This window comes from Narcine bancroftii, chromosome 6 (genome assembly GCF_036971445.1).
Source record: "Narcine bancroftii isolate sNarBan1 chromosome 6, sNarBan1.hap1, whole genome shotgun sequence".
Lineage (NCBI taxonomy): Eukaryota > Metazoa > Chordata > Chondrichthyes > Torpediniformes > Narcinidae > Narcine > Narcine bancroftii.
Genome location: NC_091474.1, coordinates 37206212 through 37226306, shown reverse-complemented (window position 1 = coordinate 37226306; position 20095 = coordinate 37206212). Strand labels below are relative to the sequence as shown.

General features: G+C 40.2%; 1 protein-coding gene across 2 annotated transcripts in view; it reads right to left on the bottom strand.

Annotated features, from left to right (window-relative positions):
• Window positions 1-11272: 11272 nt before the first annotated feature.
• Window positions 11273-20095, bottom strand: part of LOC138735951 (bactericidal permeability-increasing protein-like) — a 39240-nt gene continuing 30417 nt past the window's right edge. For both annotated transcript variants that reach the window (XM_069884648.1, XM_069884646.1), the window contains exons 14-16: window positions 20020-20083; window positions 14993-15069; window positions 11273-12254 (exon numbers count right to left, since the gene is read on the bottom strand). In XM_069884648.1, coding sequence (XP_069740749.1) covers window positions 12213-12254; window positions 14993-15069; window positions 20020-20083 — 183 coding nt within the window. In that variant the 3' untranslated portion in view covers window positions 11273-12212. The remainder of the gene's footprint in view (window positions 12255-14992; window positions 15070-20019; window positions 20084-20095) is intronic.

Below are 20095 nucleotides of genomic sequence, written 5' to 3'. Positions count from 1 at the left end.
TCTTTCCACTCAGGTGAACTTAGAAGTTCCTATTTTATTAAAGGGCAAAAGAGCTGTCCCTGTTATCCTGGTCCATCTTTGTTCCCCAAGAAAGATGTGTTTAAAAAAAATCTATTCATTTTCTTTTTAAATTATTTCATATTAATGGTAATTATTGCCCATCCCTAATTCTTCTTTCTTTGGCTTGGCTTCGCGGACGAAGATTTATGGAGGGGGTAAAAAGTCCACGTCAGCTGCAGACTCGTTTGTGGCTGACAAGTCCGATGCGGGACAGGCAGACACGATTGCAGCGGTTGCAGGGAAAAATTGGTTGGTTGGGGATGGGTGTTGGGTTTTTCCTCCTTTGCCTTTTGTCAGTGAGGTAGGCTCTGCGGTCTTCTTCAAAGGAGGTTGCTGCCCGCCAAACTGTGAGGCGCCAAGATGCACGGTTTGAGGCGATATCAGCCCACTGGCGGTGGTCAATGTGGCAGGCACCAAGAGATTTCTTTAGGCAGTCCTTGTACCTTTTCTTTGGTGCACCTCTGTCACGGTGGCCAGTGGAGAGCTCGCCATATAACACGATCTTGGGAAGGCGATGGTCCTCCATTCTGGAGACGTGACCCATCCAGCGCAGCTGGATATTCAGCAGCGTGGACTCGATGCTGTCGACCTCTGCCATCTCGAGTACTTCGACGTTAGGGATGTAAGCGCTCCAATGGATGTTGAGGATGGAGCGGAGACAACGCTGGTGGAAGCGTTCTAGGAGCCGTAGGTGGTGCCGGTAGAGGACCCATGATTCGGAGCCGAACAGGAGTGTGGGTATGACAACGGCTCTGTATACGCTTATCTTTGTGAGGTTTTTCAGTTGGTTGTTTTTCCAGACTCTTTTGTGTAGTCTTCCAAAGGCGCTATTTGCCTTGGCGAGTCTGTTGTCTATCTCATTGTCGATCCTTGCATCTGATGAAATGGTGCAGCCGAGATAGGTAAACTGGTTGACCGTTTTGAGTTTTGTGTGCCCGATGGAGATGTGGGGGGGCTGGTAATCATGGTGGGGAGCTGGCTGATGGAGGACCTCAGTTTTCTTCAGGCTGACTTCCAGGCCAAACATTTTGGCAGTTTCCGCAAAGCAGGACGTCAAGCGCTGAAGAGCTGGCTCTGAATGGGCAACTAAAGCGGCATCGTCTGCAAAGAGTAGTTCACGGACAAGTTTCTCTTGTGTCTTGGTGTGAGCTTGCAGGCGCCTAAGATTGAAGAGACTGCCATCTGTGCGGTACCGGATGTAAACAGCGTCTTCATTGTTGGGGTCTTTCATGGCTTGGTTCAGCATCATGCTGAAGAAGATTGAAAAGAGGGTTGGTGCCAGAACACAGCCTTGCTTCACGCCATTGTTAATGGAGAATTACCTTTGTGCTAATTGTAGTGAACATCTCTTTAAACCTGGACACCTGCTTTTCTCAAGAATCCTAGACTCCGTGATATTGAAGGAGTAGCAGTGTACTTCCAACCCTGATGACATGAATTTGCAGAGGAAGATGCAGATGGTGAGTTTCCCAAAAGCCTATTCATCTTGCCATTCTTCCTATTGGATCTCATAGTTTTGGCTGGGCCAACAAGGCAGTGCAGTATATTTTGAAGTTGGTGCACACTGCAACCACATTGTACCAGTGTCTCAATTCCTGCTCCCATCCCAAAACTGAGCAGGAATTTTGTGATATTCTGGACTTCTGTTTAAATTGGAACATTTGTTAATGAGCAGGTCTCTGAACATTAATTTGCCTGTAATTATTTTTTAGGCAGTTAGAATCCCCCAAGTATGCTGGTAAAATGCATGATTCCTTCTGTGAAATGTATGATTCAAGTAGATGACAGTGGATCTGAACAGCATTTAAAAATGTACCCTGGATCTGAACAGCAGCATTCCTCAGGTAGCAACTGGCAAGTCAGCATCTTCTCTCCTCTTGTCTGATTTATTATTATTGGTAGGAAATTGCTGAGGCTGTTGCATCTCTCACTTGTCTTGCTTTGAGATTTCATTTTCCTGGTGGATGTTGGTTCCCATTAAATTTTGTTGAATGTAACATTTAAAAAAAAAAGAACATAGCTATTGACTTCATTTGTTATTCAACAAGTGGCAAAATAGAGAGGTGAGGAAGGGTGAACAAGGACACCGGTGACCATTTTGATTGAAGAACCAGCTCATTGTGACAGTGGAGCCAATAGAACAATTTGCTGGAATGTGGTTAACCTACAGAGTGTTGTGAGGAACTTCGGAGGAGGGATAATAGTTAGATTGAAATCTTTCTCTAATGTGGAAGGAAGTGTGGAATGGGTTCCTTCTGGGTGCTCGGGGGAACGATCATATGACCTCAGCACTGAATCACAATGTGATGTATATATTTGAAAGAACACAGGGGACTGAAATTATTTTGTAGGCACTAACTAAAGTCCTCGACATCATAATTGTATGTTATTTTCAAGATTTGGCAAAATAGCATTAAATAATTAATGTGAATAGACTTCTCAATATCAATACCTATAGGATTTGGGATAGGGGCATACAAAATATCCAGGCAACCAATGACTAAATAGCCCAACCATTCTTTCCCACATGTGATACATCAAGGCATATATTCCCACAACTGGTATGGCATTCCTTAGATAGCCACCTCCTCCTCCAATGGGTGGCATGCTTAACATAGCATGAACCCATTACACCCAGCGACCTAGGTTAGAATCTCGTGCTGTATGTAAAGAGGTTGTATGTTGTCTGCGTGGGCTGCTCTCGCCCTCCAAAAACCTTCAGGATTTGTTGGTTATTTGGAGGGGGGTGTTGGTGGGTGTGGTCTCATGGACTGGAAGGGATTGTTACCATTGCTATACGTCTAAACTTAAAGAAAATCGCAACCTCAATCTTTTCCTTTACACTAGATACATTTGAGTAAGGGACCTGATAAATTCCTCTTTGAAACCCAACAGTAAATAACAAGTTGGCCCAATAGATCACCTTGACCATGCTTGATAGTTAACCTGCCTTTTATTCCTCTCTACACATAATGAAAGCAGAGACCAAGGCTGTTTTCAAGAAACCAAGAGTGTTAGGAAAGTAGATTGGAGCCATGGATGGTCCAACAATTCTCTCTAATGCTCTCAAATTATATTAAAGAGTCCTTCCCCACAGCAGACGTTGGTGGCTTGAGAATATTTGCAGAAATGTTAGTGGGGGATGGGACGGTTGAGAATGTCCTGAAATTGTGTCTATGGCTCAGTCTTGTCCTCTGAGGCAAGAAAACAAGAGGTATGTAAGAAGCATTAGGGTTAGGGTCTTTGCTGAAGGCACATTAAGTAAACTGGACCTTTGGTGGCAGGGATAGCATCTTCACGTTGCCCTAGTGGATCCTGTTCTCATCAACAGTAACTCAGAATATTACAGTACAGTACAGGGCCTTATAGGCCCATGATGGCTTTTGGGGAAAAAAATTAACTGATAAAGGTTGAAACTAAAATACATTTCAATGATAACCTTATTTAAAAGCACATCAATTCCTGTAAATTCATTAAAAGTATACATTGAAATAAAGAAAAATATCCCCAAAAACTTCCCTAAATATCTCTTAAATGAAGGCACCAACTACGACTACTGTAAAGCTGAGGGCTAGAACTGAAGTACGACTGGCTTTTTAGCTCAGCAACTCAGGAAAAAACCCCAGAAATGGACCCAGGCTGCAAAGTCAGAGGTAGGTGTTTGTGCAACTCATGTACAGCATGTTCGCTATTTTGATCCAGGAGTCTGAGATGTAATGCAACATGAACTCCCTGTTATCTGTCAAGGCTCAACAAGTCTTCTCCTGCTCTTAACCTGGACGTTCATACAGAGTTACTAGTATTCTAGGGCCTAAAGTGTTCCACAGGGAATGTTGGCAATCATGTGCATTTTTTTGGGGGAAAAATTTTAAAATTTGTTTTCTGCATTAAAACATCATGATCCTGTTGGCTAACTTGGATATTTAACTCCAGAGCATTTGAGATATAGCAGCTAAAACCCTACATTTCTACACTCATTTGAAATTGGATGTAGAATTGTAGGATTCAGATTACCACATATATATATCACAAGCCACATACAGTTACAATGAGAAACCCAAGCATCAATCCTCAGAATAATAACTAAAAATGCATTCATTATGGAAGCATGAATGAGTCGATCCTCTGGATGCTCAATACCTGAGCCTGTTACACCAGGAATTTGCTGTATATAGTCTGCCATATATAACCCAATCTATTAGATGCAAAACTGAACATTAATGAGTCTTCAGTTATTTGTTACATTATGCTTCAGGACAGTTAGAATCCCTCAAAGTTTATTGTCAAGAAACATAATTCAAAACCCCCGCTATTTAGATATGAAATACTGCACCCAGAATCATAACCTGTATTTGAACAGCATTCTACATTTGAGCAATATCCTGCCTGCAAGCAGTATTCAATCACTGAAAAGTATACTGCTAAAATGAGTTCAGTGCAAGGCCACCAGGCAGGCTCATTGCAAATGACTGGGGCCTCATTATGGCTGCCACAGGTTGGTTCAATGTTGCAATCCATTGGGAATGCCATTCCTCTGTTGCTTTGTTCTGATCTTGCATCTTCCAAGCTGATATTGGCTGAAGTTGAATTCTGGTGAATGAAAATATTTTAAAAGGTTTAATATGAAAACAATTATTAATTTTATAAAGCCTGTTCTGTTTCGCAAAGTGCCAAAATGGAGAGGTGGAGAAAGGTGAAGAGGGGACAGTGAGAGGGTCATCAATGTGATTGAGGAACCCACAGAGTAGTGTTAGTTTTGCTGAAGTATTCATGGACTATGGACGTCCAAGAGAATGTCTTGGAGAATTCAGGAGAAGAGGGATAACAAGTTGACAGCTATTGGCTGTACCATTGGGCGATAGGACTCTGCATGGGAGCACTGTATTTCCGCTCCCCACTCTCCCTGGATCCGCACCGACGACAATGCTGCCATTGCAGCAGCTCTGGCAGGACTGCCATTTTTATAAAATAAGGACAATTACTGCACTGATAGGGCATCTTTAAGAAATGCTATGACTTTGATACTCACTTGGACCAGTCAATGATAATAGGTTATTTCCCTTCTTAGGCTGAACATTCCAGTTCACTCCTGTTTCTTTGTTCCTGAACGTATTGATGCTGCCCTTTTTTCATCTGCTGGTTGTATGCAACCCTTGAGTGAACTGGATTATCAGAAAATTATAATGCTAGTGATTGTGGTTGCAAGGCAACAAGCAATGCCTTACTGTTTGATTATACTCAGCTGCCAGCAGGGGGTGACACAGAACAGGAGACACACAGTATGCGGAGCTGTAATGGAGACTTGCTGTCACATGGTGCTGTTCATATCAACTTTAAAGTAAAGAACCTTTTCCTTCATCCATGTGTTGTCTTAATAACTCGCACATATGAATACAAGATAGAATAATGTACTAGAAACTGCCAGTACAGAGCATGCGCTGGGTGATGTGGATCCGTGATAATTGCTGTTTCTCTCTGACAGCAGCGTTTGCTGTAGATGTTCTCAATGGTGTGGAGAATTTTGCCTGTGGGCTGTGTCCACTACCTTTTGCAGGGCTTTCCGCTCAAAGGTATTGGTGTCCTCGTACCAGGCCGTGATGCTGCTGATCAGCACACTTTCCACGACACATCTGTAGAAGTTTGCCAAGGTTTTCAATGTCATACCAAACCTCTGCAAACTCCTGAGGAAATGGCTGCAGCAAATGGGCTCTCTTCATGGTTCTTCCAGCTTCCCCCTTGTAGCTGGGAAATGTGCCCTTTCCAGAGTTCAGCCTGATTTCTGGGAACCACTGGTTCTGTTTGAAATGATCTTCTCTTTGTACATTAAATATAAAAATTCTGGCTCTGGAAGTGTTTTGTTTATTTTTTTTGGAATTTAAGATTTGCTGGTAAGGGCAACATTTAGTCTCCATCTCTAATGATGTTTTCTCCTGGCCACATTAATTAAATTTTGTGTTCTTTTTGTGGTTTAAAAAATTCTCCCACTGGGCTTGCGTGAAGGGAGTTCCAAGATTCAGACCCATTGACAATATAGGTGGTGTGTGATGGTAGAGGTAATGCATTGGGAGATGTTGTCATAGTTACTTGAGACATTGCAGTTTGTTTTGTAAATGGCACTCACCACAACTTGTGCTGGAAGGAGTGAATGTTGGATTGATTACCAGTCATGTTGGTGGCTTTCTCCTACATGTTGTCAAGGTTCTTGAGAGACAAGCGACCCAGACAAGGGGAGAGAATTCCTGTATAGAAAAGCTTGGGAATATCAAGAAGTGAACCTGCAGCGTTAGCCACAATATTTAGGCAACTGGTCTGGTTGAGATTCTGATCAATGTTAGCTCTCTTAATGTTGACAGTGAATGACCTGGCAATGGTCACTCAATATTTCCATTGAAAATAGCATTAGTGCTACAATCTCCACTCCTTCCTCTCTGAATCATGTTTGGGATTTACCCACCTGCAGCCCCTTCAGTCCATCTGGTTCCCTACTTAAGTTCTTTCCTGATTCCATTCTATTCCTCAAGAGTCACGTCCAATTTCAAATTCCTAAACTTTACACATGCTTCATTTTTGTTTTGACAACGTTTGCAATTTCTCCTTGTCTTTCTTCCTCATGGCAGCATTTTGGTCCTTTAAACAATTGCCAGCTCTTTGATGTGGACCTATCCAGTAATAGCTGCTCTCAGCTTACTCTTTCCAGTTCCTTCCTGATACTGTCGACATTGGCTTTCCCCAGTTTAGCACTTTTCCCCCCAATTTGATCTTTATCCATAACTGTTTGAAAAGATGACAAGTTATGATCACTGTTCACGTGATGAACAGTCCCAATGCAAGATCTAGTATAGTCTCTTCCCTGGTTGGACTATTTACATACTGTTTCAAGAAGTCCTCTTGTATACATTTCTGTCCTATCTATGTCTCTGGCACTAAGGGAGACGTAGACAATATTGGTGAAATTGAAGTCATCTACTATAACAACATTCCATAATCCACAATAGAGTTATAAAGAATCCCAATTCAACAGTTAGTGATTTCTCCAGTAATATTCATTCCGGGTGAGGGGCCATCTCTGTGACCTTCATCTCTGTGACCTTCATCTCTGTGACCTTCATCTCTGTGACCTTCATCTCTGTGACCTTCATCTCTGTGACCTTCATCTCTGTGACCTTCATCTCTGTGACCTTCATCTCTGTGACCTTCATCTCTGTGACCTTCATCTCTGTGACCTTCATCTCTGTGACCTTCATCTCTGTGACCTTCATCTCTGTGACCTTCATCTCTGTGACCTTCATCTCTGTGACCTTCATCTCTGTGACCTTCATCTCTGTGACCTTCATCTCTGTGACCTTCATCTCTGTGACCTTCATCTCTGTGACCTTCATCTCTGTGACCTTCATCTCTGTGACCTTCATCTCTGTGACCTTCATCTCTGTGACCTTCATCTCTGTGACCTTCATGTCTGCTTCCATTGCCCCTCAGTCATGGATCTTCATGAGTTATTAGCAACAGTGGACTGGGAGCAGGAGGCAGATGTTCACCTTTGCCTTTCCTGCAAAGTAAGAACTGTGTGATGCTGCATCCTTTGGTATGAATGTTTGGACGAGGAAAGACGATAAGATTTTACCTGGGTCCAGTGTTGTGGATCAAACTCCAGCCAGAGCCCAGAGATACAGATATATCAATTGATATAAAGATATAGGATGAGCTAGAAAGGTATCTCGGATTAAGAATACATTTATTTTTATGACTGAAAAACGATAGACGGCTGACAGACACTTGTGTAACCATGTATGGATACTGCCAATAGACAATCTTAGTCCACTGTATTGATTCCATGATATTCACAATCATTCGTTGATAGGCCAAGACACTTGGCCCCCATCATTCCAACAATCTTGAGTTTCCATGGACTATTCTTCTTAAGGTGTTCTGCTGTGATGTGCTTCATTGTATATTTTCCCAATTGTCTGCTTAAAGAATCACATTTCCCTATTTGTTTGTTTCCCATTTTTTTTAAATTGCAGGATTAGCATCTGCTACAGTCCAATCTATGGTAATTATTCCAAAATCTCTAAAATTTTGAAAGTAGATATCCAGATTGTTCACCATCTCCTGCATCTCTTTCTAATGTCTGGGATGGAGATCATTGTTGTTTCAGGACTGATCAGTATTATAGTTTCACTAATTTTTGCACTATTTCTCCAGTGAGTTTAAAAAAAAACTAACATTTCTCTCCATTTCTCATCAATCCTCATTTCTCCAGCAGTTCTGTCATGTTTACAATGTATTTCTCATTGAAGTTATTATTGAACTCTTCTTTGTATTCCTTATTCCCCATATAAATTCTCCCATCTATTAGCAAGAGAACCACATTTGTTTCTTGTCAGTTTTCTCTCAAATATTACATTTTCTTCCTTTAACAATTTGTTGGTTTCCCTTTGCTGAGTTCTAAAATGGTCCCAATCCTTTACTGGCAACTTTCTCAGCCTCTTTGTTTGATTTAATACAACATTTAATTTCTCTTATCTATGAATGCACCACATTTTCTGATTTTCTTTTTGTGCTTTAGAATAATTAATGTTCTGCAAATTATTGTTTTAGGACTCTTCAAAAATATACAATCAGAGACTCATTTAAAACTCTTTTGCACTTGATTGATTTTTTTTTTCTCTCCGTACTGCAGCCAGGTTGTTTACATTTATTTACAGGTAGACATCTTCTTGAGTATAGTTTTTTTGCGCAACAAATAAATGATAATTCTGCCTTGCCTTCAGGAAATAGAATCTCAGGACTGTATGTAATCTGAACTTTTGGTTCTTTAAATGGTAACTTTTGTCTGTCTACTCTCATTCTGTGTAATTTTCCAATTGACCACAACCAACATTTCCCTCATACCTTCATCGTTTTAAATTTGGATGCTGGTTTTGGATTGACCTTTATAATTTCCAAACTTGATGTAAAATTCTATCCTGTGATGATCACTCGCTTAAGGGAAATGCCTTGTCTACTTCCTGTCGATGACCACTCATAACCATACTGTGCTTTGTGCAACTACACACAATTTATTCACCTATTCTTCCATAGCCTTATCTGACCATAATGTTCCTGGCTCAAAGAGTGCCCATGTGCCTCTCAAGGTATTGATATGTATTCATGTTAACCAAGCTTTAGGTCTCCTCAGCCCAAGCTGATAGGGTCTATGTTGCAGTCAGCAGTTCTTTGCTTGTAATTTCATTTGCCATTTCTGCTTTAGTGTTAAGTCATTTTCAGGTGGCATCTTATCACTGAATTAATTATTCCTTACACCTCCGCTAACAAACCATAACTAGAGTTAAACAAGAAAATGTAATTGTAGTTTAATGCACAAAAGTGCTGAAGAAACTCAGCACTCATAGGAAGCAAAGATATGTAACCCAACATTTCAGGCCCAAGGCCTTCGTCAAGATATGAGCAAATGCAGGCAGGTGCCTAAATAAAAAGATGCCCCTTCTATCCTCCTCCTCCCCCCCCCAACCTTTTAATCTCCATTTGCCTTCCTTCTTGTCTACAAAGGAACTGGGTTCACTCTCCTGGGTAATATTGACCTGTCAACAAAGGAACTGGGTTCACTCTCCTGGGTAATATTGACCTGTCAATAAAAGAACTGGGTTCACTCTCCTGGGTAATATTGACCTGTCAACAAAGGAACTGGGTTCACTCTCCTGGGTAATATTGACCTGTCAACAAAGGAACTGGATTCACTCTCCTGGGTAATATTGACCTGTCAACAAAGGAACTGGGTTCACTCTCCTGGGTAATATTGACCTGTCAACAAAGGAACTGGGTTCACTCTCCTGGGTAATATTGACCTGTCAAAAAAGGAACTGGGTTCACTCTCCTGGGTAATATTGACCTGTCAACAAAGGAACTGGGTTCACTCTCCTGGGTAATATTGACCTGTCAACAAAGGAACTGGGTTCACTCTCCTGGGTAATATTGACCTGTCAACAAAGGAACTGGGTTCACTCTCCTGGGTAATATTGACCTGTCAACAAAGGAACTGGGTTCACTCTCCTGGGTAATATTGACCTGTCAACAAGGAACTGGGTTCACTCTCCTGGGTAATATTGACCTGTCAACAAAGGAACTGGGTTCACTCTCCTGGGTAATATTGACCTGTCAACAAAGGAACTGGGTTCACTCTCCTGGGTAATATTGACCTGTCAACAAATGCTGCTTAAATATTACATCCACTTTATTGTTTGTGTGACTCTGTTTCCTCCAGCTTTGCTGCAACAGTTTAGTCCAAGATCATTTTCAAATTGTACATCATCCCAATTTGGAAAAGCATCACTGTTTTCTTCACCTTGTCAGAAATACTGCAAAACCCTAACTGATTTTAAAATTTTTAAAAATTTTTCACACTATGAACCATACTGACCAAAGTGCACACGAACATTTCCCTCTTCAATATACACAGTGTCATTTTCTCCCCTTTTTCCCCCCTCCCTTCCCTCCCTCCTTCATCCCCCTCCCCACTCACTCAACGTTCAACATGTATATTAAACCCATTAAACAATGTCATCACACAATGAAAATAAACAAGAAATTTGTGTCTTCTAGTTTTACATACTGGGTCAGTTCATTTTGTCATCTTTTCCTTCTGTCATTTTAGGCGGCGGAGGTCCGCGGTAGGACTTCTCTGTTGTGTTCCATGTACGGTTCCCAAATTTGTTCGAATACTGTAATGTTATTTCTTAAATTGTATGTTATTTTTTCCAATGGAATACATTTATTCATTTCTATGTACCATTGCTGTATTCTCAGGCTATCTTCTAATTTCCAGGTTGACATAATACATTTTTTTGCTACAGCTAAGGCTATCATAATAAAGCTTTTTTGTGCTCCATCCAAATCGAGTCCAAGTTACTTAGAAGAAAGATCTCTGGATTTTTTGGTATGTTGCTTTTTGTGATTTTATTTAAGAGGGTTGGAGAGGGCTGGTATTCTCCTACTGGCCACTACTCCATCATGTGACCTACTCCAAAACCCTAACTGTTGAAGCCATCTTCAGTCAAAAGACTTCACAGATGCAAAGTTGCATGCAATGAGAGTGGTCCAGCACCATTAATGAAGCATGGCCACTGACAACTTAAATAATTAAATAATATAAGGGAGTAAGTTTCCATTTCATAATCACTGGTACATAATAAAATGGAGAATATAGCAGATCATCTATTGTCTCATCAATTTTATTTGTTAATATATTGTTTTAATGTCATTTACCATGTAACAGCACTTTTACCAAAGCTTACAGACAAATCAAGAATACACTCGCTCGTTTCTTTCAGCCACACCATGAAGTCGACTTTTGTTTTATTATTCACTAGACACAACATTGCATTCTTCACCTCCCCAAACACCACCCAGCTAAACTCCTCTGACCTTCTCATTGGCTCACCGCCACATGAGTGATTCTGACACTCACTCTCCTCCTGACGAAGGTAAGTACGCGACCGCGACAACTACATGGAAGCATATTTATAAATTCAATCTAATGAATTTATCTTGAACAAATCATAAAACATATTTGCAAACACCTCTGCTTTAAACATGTAGATTTTATTAAGGTTTCCAAATGTATATGAAAGGGAGAAAAAGAGTCTCATGTGATGTATCAAAACCAAAAGTCCTGCTGATTGTCTTAAAGGCATCCCAAACTTATTATTGATGTCTTGCCAAGTCTGAAGGACTGGGGAGAAGAAGCAGGAGGGAGAGTGCAGAGAAAGGAATCCCTGGAGTGGGCATGCATTTGTAGAGCCTGAGCAAGCTTAACTTTTCCTTAATGCATTAATTTTTGTGTATGCAAGAAATACTGAGGCTGTCATTGAAATGATCCCATTGATTCACATTAGAGTTAAAATTTGCCAAACTATTGTTTTCCGATTATTGACTCAGAGATTGAACTTCATACACCAGCTACTTGCTTCATCTATTCATCTTCAGATGTACTGAGGCAAAAAGTTGCTCTGATTAACTTCAAATCAATAGTAGAAAGACCTATTTCTAGGCATAGCTCATCATTTAAAGAAAGCATCAAGAAATAAGTAAGTGCGATTGGGTTAACTTGAGACTAATTTAATCAATATCAGCAGGTATGTTGATGCAAATTGCTTTCACTTTTCATACTGTATATCGCTTCCAATGAGTATTAAACCCTGTAAGATAAACAGATGAATTATTAAATCAGAATTGATTTCATATATTTTAACCCAAATTATTAAACATTGAATGGAATGTAAGCTGTTGTAACACTAGATATATTTTTGTTTCAAATTTCCCCTTACATTTTGCAAGACCAGTTGCTAGGTCACAGCCAATATTTTAAACAATATCAGGAGCTACTTTAAGATCATCATAAGCCAATCTGAAAATTTCTTCAAGGTCCATCATGGAAGTTCTCACCTCCATAATGGCAGCTTTCTTTTCAGAGTCTGAGTGTAAATGGAAATTCAGAGATTGGATGTTGTAAGTGCAAGAGTAAATGCCTCTTTCCATGGAGTACTATATTCTCATTACAGATTATTTTGTTGTTGCAAAAAAGAAACTTATAATTAACCTAAAATCACAAATGTAACACTTTCATTACAATGACTTTCCAATTTGATATGAATGCAGGGGTCCATTTTCCAAATGTGCATTAATGTTGTGCCAGCAGGAGTTGGAGCTCTTGGTGGAAATCTATAGTATGTTGCACAGGCTTTCGGCAATGAGAGTTAGTGTTTGGCACAGATCTCCCAGCCTCTGTGTCCATGGAAAATGATTCAATGGAGCTCCCTTCACTGATCGCTATCCTTTATTGACAATAATTGTGAAGTTGATGCTGTGATCACTGGCCTTTGTACCTCACAGTGGCTTGCGACCAGCCATAATACCCCATGGGACTTGATTGGGAAAGACCATTGCAAAGGGGAAGTGGAGGAGGTGCTGCACAGATAATACAGGAGACTGTTGCACCCCTGCAGATCTCGGAAAGTTTCTTCCATCTCAGGGCTTGTATTGTGAATGATATGAGAAGAGAAAATGTACTAATGATTGAGCAGCACATAGTGAGCACACCAGGGGCACGAAATCCATTCTCTGAGAAACCTATCTAGTGGACTGTAGATCACCTTACGTCGGCCCTAATCAAGTTGATAGGAGCCCATGCAAAAGAAGGAAGTAGACTAGTATCTACAACTTAAAGCTACAATAATAAGCCAGCAACTGAGATTTAAAAGGGGAACTTGTTTCTTGATCAACCTTATTGTAGAGGTTACAGAGAGCATTGACCAGCCTAATGTAATAGCTGCAATCTATCATGTGGATTTCACCTTCTTCATTGACAAAAATGTCCATGAACCAAGATTAGAACATGACGAATAGAGATAAAATATGACATGAATAGCTGTCTTGCTAAAATACAAAGTAGACTATGTGGGTGATTGGTAGCTACTCTATGGAAAATCAGTGGAAGTTAACGCCAAAAGGACACAGATGTTCACAATTTATTTGAACAATTTTATCTTTGGAACCATAAAGACAATGTTCAAATTTGCAGAGGAGTTCAATAAATTATAAACCAAGAACAAAACCTTGAATAGTGTGAGGTGCTACATTTTGGTAAGAAAAATCAGGAGATCCTATTATTTGGATGGTAATGGCAATGGAACTAAAAAGTAGAAATGTAATCCTCCAAAAATATATGGGATTGGTAGGTTACTTGGATGTAAATGGATGGCATGGGCTTCAATGGGTAGAATGGCCTTCCACCATGCTGTATTGGCAGAAGTAAAAACAAATAGAGAAGTTATTCTAAATCCATATTGTACCTTGGTTATACTGCATTTCTGGTCACTATTATAGAGACATTGGGAAAGATGCACAAAAGGTTTACAAGGGGGTTACAGAAATGTGAGTTTATACCTATCCATAAACATTTGAAAAGGGGAGACTGATGGGGGTTCAATCCAGTAGAATTAGTGGAAGAAACATCTGCTCTGGCATCTAATACATCAGAGAATGGAAAAGATGTTGGGAAAGGTCAGCTAGATTAATTGGATCTTACTGATTTCCCATTGATCATTCGTGTGATTTAACCAAAGGAAAACCAAGGCACAATTTTTAAAGTATTGATTAAAAAGCAATCTGCAAATCAGATGGTACTAAACTAGTTCCTAATGAATTCTTTAATATGTTTAATAGTGCCCCACCATCTTGAATAGTCTTTTCGGATGCATACTGTAGATGTACGCTAGCCAAATTTCTTTGCTTTTACATTAATTGTTGTATATAATTTCCAATATCACTTGTAATCCATCTCACTGGTTAATATAAGCAAAATGATAATTTAGTATTTCTATCAATTTCATCTTACTGACTCCAATTTTATTCCTTATTCTGTCCCTATCCTGCCTTTCCTCTTTTTTATATTTATATGGCTGTAGATTATTTCACCTTTTATCTTGATTGCTTAATTTTACATTCATCTTTGAATTCCTACTTGTTCCCTTGGTGCTTTCCTCCTGATTACTTGATATTTTCCATCATGCTCTTCACTGCATTTACTCAATGTGCTTGGTGAACACCTCTTTCCCTTTGCTAGATATCCCCAGATGTCCTCATCCATTGAACGTGCCCAATCAATGTTTGGTTCTTGTTTTTAGCGGAATATCCATCTCCAGGAGTCTGCTGAAACCAATTTTAAATGTTACCAATTATCATTTAATATAATTGTAATACTATCCATTTGGTTTTCCAAGTTCCTTGTATCAGTTTTGTATAACTCCTTACAATGATCTCTGATCATTTCTATTCTACCTTGTAAATGAAAACAACAACCTATACTTCAACACTTTCAGGATGACAGATGGATGGTTAGTTGAAGTAAATGAGAGCTGAGAAAAGAAACGCTCACCTGGCCAATTTTAAAAACTGGATTAATCAATGAGATCTTGTCTATTTTTGGTATGAGGAATCCTTTCTTCAGTATTGCTATGAAAAACATTTAGAAAGCATTTAAAATAGGTCACATTGAAGTGGTACATATATTTCAGAAGTTTACCTGTTAATTTCTAGAATAAATAAGTTGGTTAGCAGCAACATGGATATAATTAAACACTTCAGAGGTCAATGATGAGGGTCCTGATATCTCTCTGTTTGGACATTATCTCCCTCATGACATGACAAGACAAATTTATCTTGGATAATGTTGGCAAAAGTGAATAAGGATCTATATTACATGAGCAAGACTCCAATTTTTGTTATTTGACCACCTTGTATTTGTAAAGTAACCAAACCTCTCAGTAATGGACCAGAGTCTGGAAATAGAATGCTGTAAATTATAGATGTGAGTCAGAGCTCTGGAGTTAAAAACTTATAAATAACATGGGAGCAGCAATCTAACAAGTAAAATTCCATTCCACATGAATAATGTTCACACTTAATTGCACAACATGAACAGATCAATACCCCCATCTGATAATTATGGGAGGGGAAGGGTATAACGACTGCTGTTACAGTCCATTATGGATTGGAAAGATGACGACATGTGGAAAGATTCAACAAGTTCTTCGAACTGTAAATATAAATTCGAGCTTTCTGAAATGCATGGGTAATCTACCACATCCTTTTGTGCATACAAGGACAACACATTATTTCAAGGACTGGAAAGAAAGCAAGTCGGAGACTACAAGTTGTGACAAGACCTGTCAATGCACTTTTTAAGCAGAAATCTAACGACATCCAGTGCTTCAGACAAGAATTGGGTGACCCTGTGGATGATTTACTTTGAAGTTTATTTTCAGCTGCTGAGTTCAAATTCAGAGAAATGAAATGGAAAGTAATGGACTGTAGCGAGTGGTGCAGTGAATAAGGTGCAACAGAAGTTGTCGGTGAGCTGAACCAATAGGTCTGTTAAATGGAATCTTCGCAAGAGTTTAAATAATTACAGTTGGCACACTATCACAGTCACCCATCCTCCCAGAATTCTTTGTGGCTCCCAGAATTCTTTGTGGCTCCCAGAATTCTTTGTGGCTCCCAGAATTCTTTGTGGCGCCCAAAATTCTTTGTGCCTCCCAGAATTCTTTGTGCCTCCCATCCATTGTCATCCTGAACTCCTGATCCTGTGGGAGCCCAAACTACGTATGCTGGTTTGACAATGGAGTGGCGCAGTACACCCCGGGACCATCATTTGGGGCTTATAATCTTTAAATATTGCAGAAATATTTTACTGGAAAGGACCTCAGTATAGTCCGTGCATAGATCCAACCAAGAGCTTGAGGTCTGGGAAGATTCGGAGAATGCTAATGTCAGATGAAGTGACAACACAGAATTGAAAGTAACATGCCAAGTAAAAGAAGCCTCTGTATTAAATAACTGTGAATAGCCCCTATGAAAGAAAGTCCAAAGCAACTAAATAACATCAGAGAAACCTTGAAGAAGGGCTTAGGCCCAAAATGCTGGTTATGTATCTTTTCCTCCAGTGGACACTGCAAGACCTGGTGAGTTCCAACAGCATTTTTGTGCTTTTACGTGGAAGATTCAGAGATATGTATAAGTGAGATCTCTACATGGTTCACTGCAGAGATTATTCTTCAATCAGAGATGAACTCTCATTGGAAAATTATGCTCTTTTGGCTGGTCCAACATCATCATACCTAAAAGATGCAAGATCAATGACTTCAGATGATGCTCTTGTCCACAAAGGCAACAACTGTAAGATGAGAGTCGAAACAATTGTTTTTAGTAGTTGTTCTCAACCCTTTTCTTTCCGCTCAAATACCACCTTAAGTAATCCCTATGCCATAGGTGCTCTGTGATTAGTAGGTGGTACGTGCGTGGAAAGAAAAAGTTTAAAACCTATGTTTTAATCGTACCTAATTGACTCACATGGTTTCATAACTTCAAAGGAACTGGGCCAATAACAATTTTCCTCAAGTCAAATATTTCAGTAACAATTAGATCTAGAGCAGTGGTTCTCAACTTTTTTTCTCCAACTCACATATCACCTTACTAATTACAGAACACCTATGGCATAGGGATTATTTAAAGTTGTATGAGAGTGGAAAGAAAAAGTCTGAAAACCACTGGTATACAGGATTGACATCTAAAATTATGCAGAGAGAATGGGAACAACCTTGCAATGGAGGGAGTGCAGAGGCGATTCACCAGGCTGATACCTGGAATGGCAGGAATGACTTATGAGGAAAGATTGCACAAATTGGGATTGTACTCGCTGGAGTTTAGAAGATTGAGAGGGGATCTCATAGAGACATATAAAATTCTGGCAGGACTGGACAGAGTGGATGCAGATGGGATGTTTCCAATGATGGGAAAATCCAGAACATGGGGTCATGGTTTGAGGATAATAGGCAAACTATTTAGGACCGAGATGAGGAGGAATTTCTTTACCCAGAGGGTGGTGAATCTGTGGAATTCATTGCCACAGGGGGCAGTAGAGGCAGGTTCATTAAATATATTTAAGAGGGAATTAGATCTATTTCTTCAGTATAAGGGTATTAAAGGTTACAGAGAGAAAGCAGGGACGGGGTACTGAACTTTAAGATCAGCCATGATCTCGTTGAATGGCGGAGCAGGCTCGAAGGGTCGAATGACCTACTCCTGCTCCTATCTTCTATGTTTCTATGTTTCTAACCTGTCTGTATCAGAAATACTCAATCAAAAGAAGTGAAGCACCTGATTTATCCTGGCAGCTGATTTGTGCACACACCTATATTAAAGAGTGGTATCTCAGTTGTCGACTGCTCCAAATGTCTCATCAGAAGGATGGTCTGCTTGAGAGGCATAATTCTCACAGTTTGAATCTTATTTGCAAAACAGGTTTATTCATAAAGATCTAGTATGTGACCCTCATTGCTGAAGAACTTGGAGAGACTGCATAGCAAAACAGGTATTGAAAATCTAAATCTTGCCTTGCCGTCAATTTGGGTTGCAGTACAAGATGACCTGAAAGTCTGAACAAAGGTAATGAATGGCAGTAAATTCATAATCATTTTACCAAGTGAATATATCCTCCAAGTTGTAAGAGGACGAAGGAAGCCAATACGACAAGATTCATGCTAAGTCATTACCTAAGTTGTTCAGTGGGTAGCAGAGGTCCACAATCCAGTTATAAGAATTTGGATCACACTAAAGTTACTGATAAAGTTGGTACCTGAAGGCCTCACCATCGTCATGAATGAATTAAGGCAGTAGGCCGATCAGATCAGAAGCTGCAGGTAGCCTATACCAAACTGATAAAGCAGGGCATCAACCACAGATTCTAGGAATTACAGAAAATTCACCATTGACACACACCAAATTCACAAAATTCACAGCATACCAACTCATTGCAGAGAGTGTCAAATGTGAAATAGACAGGAAATATCTCGCTACACTAGTTATTGTGTATCATTAAGAATGTTTAAGAAGGAAGATAAGTGAAATGAAAAAATAAGCTTCAAACAAGGTAATTTTAGTTAAAGCTTTAAGAAAATGAATAGATTTTCCCCCAACAGAAAGATACAAAACTAAAAGAGAAATCTGTGCTTATTATAATGCATCACTCAATAGTGATATTCTATGTAGAAAAAACCCATCACATTTCATGGCAGCACTAGCCTGTAGACTGAAAAAAAACCCAAATATGGCCACAGATTGAAGTCTGAAAGGACATCGAGGAGTACATGAGCTCAGTGATTGGCTACATCAGCAAATGCATTGAGGATGTCACTGAGCTCAAATGCTTCATAACCAGGGCGAATCAGAAACCATGGTTCGATGCAGAGGACCGGGCACTTCTCAGAGTTTGTGACCCTGCCTTCAGGACAGGGGACAAGATGGCACTAAGATCAGCCAGGGCCAAGCTCTCTCTTGCAATCCAGAAGGCAAAGCATGGGTATGTACAGAGGATCCACAGACAGCTGTGCGACACCGGCAACATGAAGTGCAAAGGGCAAGGGAATAAGACTATAACAAATCATAAATCAACCTTTAGGGTTAAAGAGAATTTGCTTCCCTTAAACATTTTTGAAGCAAGGTTTGATGAGGTGAACATGATGACGCTGAAGAAAGCTCCATCTCTCCCAGATGAACAAGCCCCTTGCATAGTCGGGGCCAAGGTGAGGAGAACCCTATCCAAGGTGAATCCACACAAGGAGGCAGGACCAGACAATATACCTGGTTGGGTACTGAAGGACTGCACAGACCAATTGAAGAAGGGCTTCACGGACAGCTTCAATACCTCACTGCAGCAGTCCATCATTCCCATAGCGTTCAAAACAACCAACATCATCCCGGTACCCAAGAGGGTGACAATAACAGGCCTCAAAGATGATCGCCTATGGCATTGGGCTTCATCATTATGAAATGCTTCAAATGCCTGGCGATGGAATGCATCAAAGCACAGCTCTAAGAGACATGGGACCCATTTCAATTTGCCTCTAAAAGAATCCATTTCCCAGATAATGCAATAGCCTTGTCCCTTCACTCTGTCCTGATTCACCTGGAGAGCGATGCCTCATGTGTCAGGTTGCTGTTCACTGATTTCAGCTCAGGGTTTACTACGCTCATTCCCCAGAGACAGATGGAGAAGCTGTCCTTGCTGGTATTAACATCCCTCCTGTAACTGGATTCTAGACTTCCTAATGGAAAGACCGCAGTCTGTCCAGGTCGGTTGCAGAACGTTGAGAACAGTCACACTGAGCACTGGCGCACCTCAGGGCTGTGTTCTCATCCAGCTCCTGTTCATGTTACTGACCCACAACTGCATCACTAGATCCAGCTTCAACAGTGTCATTAAGTTTGCAGATGACACAACGGTATTTGGCCTCATCAGCAACAATGGCTAACTGAATTGCAGTCTCCACACAGTCAACATTTGAGCTGTTAAAACAGTACAGATATAAACCATAAAGACAGGTTTGGATCTTTAGGCAGACATACCATTTATCTTTGGAATCAGCATCTTCTCTAGCTCCAGAATCAGCATTTCTTTCATTGATTTTGTCTTGGAGCAAAT